This window comes from Gracilinanus agilis, chromosome 3 (genome assembly GCF_016433145.1).
Source record: "Gracilinanus agilis isolate LMUSP501 chromosome 3, AgileGrace, whole genome shotgun sequence".
NCBI lineage: Eukaryota > Metazoa > Chordata > Mammalia > Didelphimorphia > Didelphidae > Gracilinanus > Gracilinanus agilis.
Window position 1 is genome coordinate 425,234,704 of NC_058132.1, and position 11,364 is coordinate 425,246,067.

General features: G+C 33.8%; 1 protein-coding gene across 1 annotated transcript; it reads left to right on the forward strand.

The window, feature by feature from the left end:
• The first annotated feature begins 1,121 nt into the window (after positions 1–1,121).
• Positions 1,122–11,113, forward strand: LOC123239635 (tetratricopeptide repeat protein 23-like). Its single transcript, XM_044666917.1, has 7 exons — positions 1,122–1,315; positions 2,966–3,063; positions 3,208–3,325; positions 5,925–6,119; positions 8,834–8,957; positions 10,397–10,550; positions 10,948–11,113. Exons 4-7 carry the CDS (start codon positions 5,994–5,996, stop codon positions 11,075–11,077), a joined length of 534 nt encoding a protein of 177 aa, XP_044522852.1. The 5' UTR covers positions 1,122–1,315; positions 2,966–3,063; positions 3,208–3,325; positions 5,925–5,993; the 3' UTR covers positions 11,078–11,113.
• The last annotated feature ends 251 nt before the right edge of the window (positions 11,114–11,364 follow it).

Below are 11,364 nucleotides of genomic sequence, written 5' to 3' on the forward strand. Positions count from 1 at the left end.
TTTAACATTATCTTTGAAAGAACAATTTTAAAAGAATAAAGCATTGGGGTCTTATTTTTCTATTTTTAAAAGTATTTGAGCAAGTGTGTTTTTCTTTAAAAATATGTGTTGCAAAGCTATTTGAATGCAATAAGTGTCAATAAAATCAGTTATTTGAAATCTATCCCTTGAAACTGACAGTCACAACTGATCAATGGCAGTTTTCAATCAAATGTAGTATCATTTATGTTTATATTCATAATAAATAATAGTAATATACTAATGGTAACAACTCAAGGTTTCCCTTGCCAGAAAGATGGTGCAGAGTCAGAAGAACCAATATGAAAAACCCTGCCCTCTCACTTAAACTTGAGTTGGGCAGATCAATGAACATTGCTGGATGTGTTTTTTTTTTTTTACATTTTTTTTATTACATTTATTAATATTCATTTTTAACATGGTTACATGATTCATGCTCCTCCTTTCCCCTTCAACCCCCCCCCCCCCGCACCCCCCCTACCCATGCGCATTTCCACTAGTTTTGTCATGTGTCCTTGATCAAGACCAATTTCCAAATTGTTGGTAGTTGCATTGGTGTGGTAGTTTCGAGTCTACACCCTCAATCAATCCACCCCGACCCATGCGTTCATGCAGTTGTTTTTCCTATATGTTTCCTCTCCTGCAGTCCCTCCTCTGAATGTGGGTAGCATCTTTACCATAAATCCCTCAGAATTGTCCTGGGTCATTGCGTTGCTTGGATGTGTTTTTTTTTTAAGTGGAATAGGATGACCTCTCTAAATCTATGCACTTATCGCATAAAACATCCCTGATTTGTTAATTGCCCATTTAGTGCCTTTACCCAGCAATATAATAGGATTTTAAAATATCCTTATAAAACAACTAGCACAGGTTTGTTAGTAACTGTTAAACTTCTAAAAGAATTTTTTTTTTTCAAATGCTGTGATTTAGCTTTAAGGAGAGGTTTAGGAAAAAGAGAAAGCCAACCCCCTTTTCAAAATTCCCACCTTAGGTTCTCAGGGATTGGGTCACAAACTGTGACTAATAAGGGTACTTCAAATCTTCTATTCCTTATTGGCTAAAACCGTATCAATCACTCTCATGATCCTGAGCTTTGTGAAATAACAAGTTGCTTTTTCAGGAAATGGTTGTCCAAATTTAGTTTGAAGTTCTTTGAATTTCGTAATTTCCATGGCCATTAGACTATAAAAAGAAGTATGAAATACTAAAACAATAATTAAAGTGGCTTAGAAAGTTGCAAATAGCCGGCTATGCAATTTCCCTAACTGTGAAGTGGAGCAGCTTCTCGGAATCCAATGTAAGTTGATAATGGGATTTAAAGCAAAGTTGTCCGTTTCTGGGAATTGTGTAGAATTTCACTCTGTTTTTAAAGAAAAAGCAATAACTGCTTGTCATATATAAACCAAAGTAAGTCAGTTATTGAAGGACAAAAGTCAAGAGAAATCAAGAAGCAGGCTTTTCTAAGGGCACTAATTTCTCTTCACCATCAAGTTGGAGGAGGGAGGAGAATATTTTATCTCGGACAATTTTTGAAATAAAAAAGAATAATAGTTACCTTTGGTCACCCTAAGGTGCAATTTTTTGTTTGTTTTGGATTGGTGTAACATTCCTAGAGTCACATGTAATTTGTATGTATGCATATGTGATATTTTTTTAAATGCAAGGAGCATTTCCTTCCTTGAAAGAGAAATAGGAAATAGGAAATACATTTACAAAATGGCCTGTTATGCATTCACATAATAAAGAAACGAAAATTGGGATAAGAATTGGGTCTTGAAATCATGGGCCCTTTTTTATCCTTAATTCCATTTTTTTTTCTTGCTTTTGTTTTTCTCCTGACTTTGGCTGGTCCCATGTAAATACAAGGGTAAATCTGCCAAGCAAAAGACAGCAAAATGAGAGGCCAAAAACAGGCTTATAGGTAGAAAGTTATAACTAACTTTTCAATGTTAAAAACGTTGATTCTTAAAAGATATTTCTTAGACCAACTTATAACTAACTCCTGGGATATGCTATTTTAAAAAATATTTCACATACATTCATTCTAGAAATGTTTACTGAGTACTCTTGAGTACTCTTTGTAGTACTGTACTAAGTGATTTGGGAGTTACAAAAGAGACTAGTAACAAGCCTTCATTTCACCGGCTTATGGTTCAATTATGACACACATAAAGCATTTAAATTATAATACAATAGAATAGGTACCACAAAAATATGGAGAGGAAAATTATTAGCAGGCTGAAATGATCAGGAAAAAATATGATTGATTTGAAAAATAAATTGAATGATAAAGGATGTATAGGATTTGGAGAGATGAAGAGGAGGATGGAAGGCCTTTAAGAGTAAGTGATGAGGAGGAAAATTGTAGGAGGACAGAGATGAAAGGAAAGAGAAAGAATGTTAGCAAAAATATGTTTTAGCAACATTGGCTGGAGTAAAGAGTTCATGTCAAGAATTAGTGAGAAAAACTCAGGTAGTGAGGAGTCCTGAATGCCAGACTAAGAAAAGTTTATCCTGTAAAACAATGGAAAGCTGTTGAAGGTTGAGGGGAAGGGTATTTATTTTAGGGTGTTTTGCCCTTTTTAAAAAAGGATTTGCTTAATAACAGCTCATTTCAGAATTTAACTGGCACAAGTATACTGGATGTGTTAGGATATCTTGGACAAGAGAAATCTGTTATAAGTTATTGCAACTGTAGAAAATGGCAGATTAATAATCATTGATCTTAAAAACTTAATGTTTTAATATTTAATAGAGCATATACTTTTAATAGGCTCTAGAATTAATAAAATAAATCATTTTTAAAGTTTCAAAAGCATTTAACAAGTTTATTTTTATTTTTTAATAATAGCATCTATATGAAGGTAGAGAAATAGGTAAATATGCAGTTATTTGTTGAAAATTGGTGGCCTTTACATTTAATATATTAATTCTTCTTTTCCCTTAGAATTACAATATAAATATATTTTTTGGTGCTGTATAATGATATTGCTGCTATCTCAGTAAAGAAGCTCTCATTTTCAAGAAGACTGATTCCATGATCAGGTATTCTTGTTTAAATTGTAGACTAATACTCAGCCAGAGAAAAAATATAAAGTAATAAACATTTGTCTTCAGATCTTGGACCTCCTAATTCATTTGTCCCTTTACTCACTTTGTTCTCTCTGACTCTGTCCTTCTCCCGTATAGGTACCTAGGCCCTTCTTATTCTCACCATCATCCCCCTGTCAAAACCTGCTCTGGAGAAAGGATCTTAAAACCTTTCAAACTGAACTAATAACATGCTTAAAATTATCTCCTCCAAATGGTAAGCTGAAAAAGATCTTTAAGGCCTTAAAATAAGTAATTGAAACTCCGACTGTGGAATTTCTAGTCACTCAGGTTTATAAACTGATTCTTACTCATTCTTACCTTTCTCACCTCCCAAATCCCATCATTTGTCAAATATTTTTTATTTTACTTCCAGGACATCTTTTGCATTATAATAAATAGTAAACACTTTAATTTAGTCACTCATTACCTTTTACTATGATATTGTACTACCTTTCTAACTGATTTCCCTGCCTCCAATCTCTTCCCCTTCCAATTCCACATATCTGCCAAATTGATAGTCCAAAATCATAAACCTAACCATATCATTTCCTGATGAAAAAGTGATTTCCTATTGGCTATTTCTATTGTTCTATTTATTTGTGTTTTCATTTCTATTATTTCTATTTCCTACTGGATAGAATAAAATACAATAATTTTATGTTTGACCTTCCATAATCTAATTCCAGCCTCTTTTTCCAGATTGATTCACCTGGTTGTACCCCAGAGACTCTATATTCCAGTTAAAGTGGTGACCTTCCTTTTCTCTACCAATGACATTCTATCTCTTGCCTCTATGTTCTTGGTCCTTTACCCCTTCATCATTACATCCTAGAAATTCTAAGTGTCTTCATGTCTTAATTTCAGAGGCACCTCCTATGTGAGGCTTTTCTTGGTCTTCCAGTTACTTTCATCCCCCCAATACTTTGCATTTATTTTGTCTAAATTTGTATTTATCTTTCTATGTATAATCTCCTTCCCAATCCAACAATAAAATGTAAACTTAAGATCATCTCCAGTGCCTGGAAGGATGGTTAGGACAGTACCTTCCACATACAAAGCATTTAATTAATGCCTTTTAAATTAAATCATATTGAAAACCCCTCTGGCCACTTGATTACCATTATTTTTCCTCTTAACAGAGGGTCTTTTCCTGATATCCCCTTCCCTGCTGGTCAATTCCATGAGTTCTTGATCTGGCAATTGTAGGTGGACAGTTGTATTTTAATATCCTTTTTATTCTTGGACTGTGTTTTTAATGTTTAATTATTAAAGTAGGTTTTTTTTCTCCTTGGATTTTATAGTTTATGAATTGCTGTTGCATATAAACAAAACCTGGCCTCAGTATACAATAAGTGTCATAAAAGTTAAGTGATTTGACTAAAGTCAAAACTAAATTTCAAACCCATCTCTAAAAATAGAACCAAGTGTCCTGGCACCCAGCCCATATTTGTTTATTGGAAGATGTTTTGTTAGAAGATCCCCTGAAATTCAGATACAGTATTACAAGATATTCTCTGGGAAGGGAGAAGGCCAAGAAAGGCCCAGTAGACCCTTCGTTTTCTTAATTCCATACATCCAAGCATTTATCCAGTCCTATACAATTCTTCTTCATATGACCTTTTACAGTTCAATTTAATTCAACAGACATTTATTAAGGCTCTGTTCTGTGTAAAAGAGTAGGTTGCTTCTTACTAGATGTCTTCAGGGAAAGGATGAATGACTTAATGACTATATTATTCTTTAAGTCTTAAGATCTAGATTTTTAAAAATTTTAAAAAATAAAGATCATTGATTTAGAGCTAGAGAGGATCATGAATTTCATCCGGTATAGTTCCTTTAGTTTACACATGAGGAAGATGAGGCCTAGAGAGATTATGTGATTTGCCCAATATGTGATTTGCCCAAGTTAAGTAAACCTGCTTTTTCTGACTACAAATTCCTTGTTCTCTCCAATCCATCATACTGCCACTGAAGAGAATTATTCATCAGATACATGTTGAACTAGATGACTTCTAAGTCCCCTTCAAATTCTGAAATTCTGTGATTCAGTATACATCCCCTAGTACAACATTGGTGAACCTTTTAGAAATTATGTGCCCAAACTGCACATTCATGCCACATGTTAGCCCCCCCCCACTTCTTACCCGCCACATTATCCCAGACAGTGGAAGGAGGAAGTGCTCACATTGGCCTGTTGGACAGAAGGGCAGGACATGCAAAAAATGTCCTCAGACATGGTGGGAGGGGAATGGAGCAAACCCTCTAGTCATTTATGTAAACACTTTGATGGTAGAAAGTGTGAATATTATTGATCTTTGTGTTTCCTGAAGTGCTTAGTACAGTTCCTTGAACATAGTAGGTGATCAATAAATATTTGTTGAATGGATGAAGACTGTTTATTGACTAAAGTTATTCATTGTTGCCAAGGTAAAAATGGCGTCGACAGTGGTCTGATAACCATAGAGAAAAATATGGCTTCTATGACAGCCATAGAATTTGAAATTTTCCCCAAAAATTCTAAAAGGCAAAACAAACTTGGAAAATATTTTAATTATTTGAAAAAGCATTTTTGTTAAGCCCATAATATGAGATTGAAAGAACTGTAATCAAATCAAGACCAAAAGGAAAGTGGGTAATCATGATCTGGGTGACTCTTTTATACAGATTAAATAGAACCTATTTACTATAGTACCTGTCTTATTGAAATTTGTATATGCTCTAACTCTTAATATTAAAAAGTAAATGAGTATTTCTAAAAGTAACAAGTTGTTGTGATTTTTATGATTAAATGTTTTTGTAATGTTCAAAATTAGAAGGCAGTGTATAACAGAAAATGCAAGAGGATCAAGAAACTCAAATTTCCACTCAGCTAACTGAAACCAATGATGTTCTCCACGCAAGACCTAGTAGGTTACAAAATGACCTGCCCAATGATCCTATTACAATCTCCTAAACAGAAACTTCTGGAATGTGAACAAAAAGCAAAGTTTCATTTCAGCCGTCACCAAGTAAGACGACTCTTTCATGCATATTTTACCTTTATTGAAGCACCTGCTTTCTCATTTCAAGCTGCAGTGGTCTGACAGATATAATGGTTACTAAGGGAATCTAGGATGATAATAATAACAGCTAAGATTTATATAAGTATTTTAAGGATTGCAAAGCCCTTTATGTATATTATGTAATTTAAACTTACAATAAACTTGTAAAGTTGGTACTATTATATCCTATTTTTTAAATGAAATAGCAGATACTCAGACAATTTAATTGATTATGTCTAAAGTTATATAGTTACAGCGTTAGAGCTGAAATTTGAACTGAGATTTTCTACCTCAGTATCCATTATTTTCCTATCCCACATCTGCCTCCATGCCCATTAAGATCCAACTTATTATGTGCCTGCACCACATCTGCCCCATGCCCATTAAGATCTAACTTTTGAAGATTTTATTATTGCTTTTGCTCAGCTCATACAAAAGCCCCTGGAATTAAAGGAAAAATTGAGGTTATACCAGAAGACAAACCAGAGGGCACAGTTAGAGTGTGGTCTTTCTATGTCTTGGTGTCTCATAGTAAAAAGCATGATTAAGAATCCCCAAGTCCTGATGGGTAGGCTAGTATTGTCATTGCTCTCATGCTTTTAGAAATTTCCATTTGGGACATTATAAAGATAAATTTAATAAATACAAGATAAGAAATATTGAAACTTCTTTTTATAGCTTAACTCCTCTTAAAGCTTTTTCTGTTCTTCCTTTACTATACTCACTTACTAACTGTCCTTTCCTCCTATCTGCCACCATTGTAGAAAGCTCCAGACAAGGACCTGGTTTCATCCATTACCCCAGGGTAAACTTTTAGGAAAAGTTCTACAAACATAGACTCTGTTCTCTATTGCCATACATTCCAGCCCTACCAATAACTCCTTTCTGGCTTTAACAGTTATATGGAACATTGGACTGGTTTGGTACACAGAAACAAGGGTTGGATTCAAGACAAAAATTTGGACTCAGCTCTTGAATGTTAGATTAGAAACTTGGGCAGGGTGGTGGTGGAGGGAGGATCATACACTAATCTTAGTTGAAGTCCTTATTTTAATTCTACCTGTCTAACTTTAGGCATCTCATTTAACCTCTTTGGGCTTCAGTTTCCTTAACTGTAAATTAAAGGATTGGGCTATATGGCCTGTAAAGCCCCTCAAGATCTAAATTCATGATTCTTTTCTACCCTCTCTTGCAAGGAATAAGCAGAGAAGGTACAGCATATGCAGGAACACAATAAAGAACACTTTTAAACATTATTTTCATTCATAAAATTTTGTTCTTCGTGACATATAGGTATTTGTTTTATGATAAGTTAAATTGTACTGTGCCACACTGAAAGCATAACGCCTTGGGTGGAGCAGGGCAGTAAAGTAGCATGCAGGAAATGTCCAATGCCTTGTTGCAGTTCTGACAGTGTAGAAGCTATTATAGTCTCTTCCATCTCTCCTGCTCTGCCTCTACCTTTCTTGTCAGCCTCTGTTTCTCTAACATTTGGCTCTACTTTAGTTTTCTTTCACTGACCAATCTAAACTCCCTCTATTTTCTGTTAAACACTGGCTGCTTCTCTGATAGACCATAATCCTGAACTGACTGAGAAACCATCTGAGCCATGAAAGGAGTTAGTAAGACTTTTTGGGAAAGAACTTAGCCAAAGAACTAGAAACTTTCAGTTAGCTATTATGTCCATTGGATCTAGCAAATAAAAAACATCTCCCACTTCTTATAGTATAATATGGATTGTTGGTCCTGCTGATCTTGTTTGCCTTACTAGTATCAAAAGGCTATAAGTCTCTGAATTGAGTACCATACTTTTAACTATCCATCACTATGATTACTCTTAAACCTTAAAAAGATATTTGATATTTACTGATAAGAATCTATAAGGATCTCTATAACTGTAATAAGAGTGTGGCATCAAAATCAGTCAAATAATGGAGAAAAATAAGAAATAAGAAGTTAGACAAACCACAGAAGTAACCATTTCTTCTTACTATTTTTACTTTTTCACATTTTTAGCCTGTTTTCTTAGAAATCTCTTACAGTGGTCTCTTATAGAAAATGTATAGAGAAAATTTTTAAAAGAACTAATCTTTACAAAGTTTGTAGACATTGTTTTTTTAATAGACAAGAATTCTTACCTCAAGTATACTCTCAGTGTTTTCTATTATCTTTATTTTCACTCCACCACAATGTGAATTTTCTATCCCTGTTATTCCTATCAACTTCAAAAAAAGAGTTCTAAAGTTGAAACCATATGCCATACAGTAGTCTATATGATGTGAATAATTAAGTTAAGAAGCCAAATGAAACTCTCCTATTTTAGAAATACTCCCATGACATAAGGGTTTCTTAACCTGGGTTTCACAGATCTCCCCCATAGTGTCCACAGAAAGATTTCAGAGATGGGGCAAAGCTGAATCTTTATTTCAACTTGATTGGTTTCCTTAACCTTATATACTTTATTTTATGCATTTAAAATATTATTCTAAGAAAGCCCATATGCTTCATCAGGGACAAAAGGGACCATGATACAAAAAAGGGTAAGAATCCCTGCTTTAGAACAAATGGGCAAACACAACCAAATTGAAGGGACAAAACTAGTCTTTTGTATCTCTTAAGTTTAGGTTTTTTAAATAGCTATATATAGCTATATATACATATATGTATTTCTTCTCTAATAGTATAAAGAAGCTATAAAAGCGCTGGTGCGTTGTGTGGCATTATCAAGAATTTGCTATGGAGACCATCACTGGAAACTAGCAGAAGCACATGTTAATTTGGCTCAAGGTTATGTGCAGCTGAAAGGTGAGCACATTACATGTAGATGATTAACTCATTTCTTTCCTTTCTTCAAGTTACTAGCTCAATGAATATAGATTTAGATTATCTCTTGGCAAATATTGAGATGACATTCCAAAGGAAATTTTTTTAAAAGAGTGCATAGTATAAGGAGAATATGAACACTGAGAAGCAAAGTTCAACCCTAATTATTCTTTTCATAGTCTTTAAAATAAGATTTTTAGGAGATAATGTTTATTGAGTAGGTTGTAAGTTTTTAATGTGACTATTATGATCATCCCAACTCCACTTAATGCTTGGTTGTGTATTTTTATATTATTTTGTAACTTTCATATTAGTATTACCCTCCTATAAATAGATTATTAGCTCCTTGAGGGCAGGGACCATATGTTATATTCTTTGTATCCTCCGATCTACATTGTATAATACATAATAGTACAAAAATTTTTGCTTGACTGTTAAATATGGAATTTATAGAAAATTTATGACAATGAAAGGTCTGTAAGAATCACAATGTTGAAAATGTTTCTTCAGGGGTTTTTGGCTTTTGAAAACATATTCTTCTTGAATTCTATATATGGGCATACAATTCATGTTTTGATAGTCTTCCAGAGACTAGAAGTATAATTCTGTGTAATTAAGAGCATGAAGCTCAGAGAGCATTGAAGTATAACTCCTTAATAGAAGTCATTGCCATTTCTCTTGATTTTAATGGGGTTCTTTAATGTCATCTTCATAACATTGTCACTCTAATATATTATAAGTTGAGTCAGTAGAAGAAACTTGAAATATATAAATTTCAGGCACTTAGTATTTTTGTTGCTAGTCTGTACCTCATTTACTTATTATCACATGAGAAATATGTCTTATCAGATAATTCACATTATATTTTAATGCTTCACAAAATCCCATCATGGTAGGAGATCACTTTTATAGATAGAGAATAGTTTCTGGGGGAAAAAATGACTTGCCAAGATTATATTGGAAAACTTTACCACAGGATTTAAAATTTACTCACATTTAATTTCTTGTCTAGAATCCTAAAGCCTTTAAATGCACCATTTATTTTCTGACAACTTTTTCTTCTTCATACCTCTAATTATGGAGAAAAATCAGAGATTCAATTCCAGCTTGTTTTTATTACCTTGTTTTTAAAAAGATACTCTTTAGTAGAATTTCACTTGATTACTTAGAGAAACATGTTTTTTATAGCCATGAAACTATTTTCAGATAAACTGTAATGAAATGGTTGCCTGAACCTGCCCAGCTGTGCTTCATGCTGAGATATTCAACTCTGTTTCTCAGAATATATTACCATGTGAAACTTAACATAGCAAAGAAATACCATTCCATTCACAAGTCATTCATAAATATATTCCATTTCATTGATATGAAAGACTTAAACCACTTTGTATGTATGTGTGTGTGTGTGTCTGTGTTCACAGGACTGTCATTGCAAGCAAAACAACATGCAGAAAAAGCCAGAGAAATTCTTCTCACCAATTCACTTTTACCTTCCTCTGAAGAAAACATAAATATTTTCAAGTGTTCCATTGACCTTTTCCATACTTTGGGGAGAGCTCTAACTAAACTTCAGAAGTATCCTTTTTCTACATCTTTGTAATTGGAAGCGCTGTTCCATAGTGTGTATATTTAATTTTCAAGGCCATATAGTTTAGATCAGTGATAGGCAAACTTTTTAAAGAGGGGGTCTAAGGAAAGGAAATGCTCATCTGTCAGTCTGTTTCTAAAGCAACTCTTTTGAAGTTTCACTGTATTGTATCCTACTCATTGTATTCATCAGATTAGGAATAATGTTGCCTGGCTGGATAGAACATTTCAGGGGGCCTGCATCTGGCCTGCAGGCCGTAGTTTGCCCATCACTGGTTTAGATGATTTATACAGTAGTATGTAAAGGACTAGAATCCAGGGTAGACTGGGAACTGAGGGTCAAAAATGAATGACTGAATATAAAATTATCTTTAACACAACTCAGATTAAAGGAAGCCTCACAGAGTTTAACAAAAGCTGACAGACTTTCACAAGAACTGTTGAACCATGGAAAACTTGTCAAGGAAGAATGGATAGAAATTCAAGCCAAGATCAAATTGTCATTTGCACAGTAAGTTATTAGTTCTGGTTATGAGAGCTATGATGTTGAAAGTCTGTCTGCCAGTAAATCTATCTTCATGAAGTAGATATGTTCCCTCCAAGATTATTCTTGGACTCAGAGCCATTTTAAAATAGTGGAAGAGAAGAGAGCACATGTACTATATATGTAATCCCAGGGTTTCATTATTAATAAGTTCTCATTAGATCTGCAGTATGCTCAAAGTTTATCCTTTTATTAAATCCCACTGTCTTTTCCTTTTCTATTTTATCCTTATATGATTAAATGTTTAGGAGTAAATGG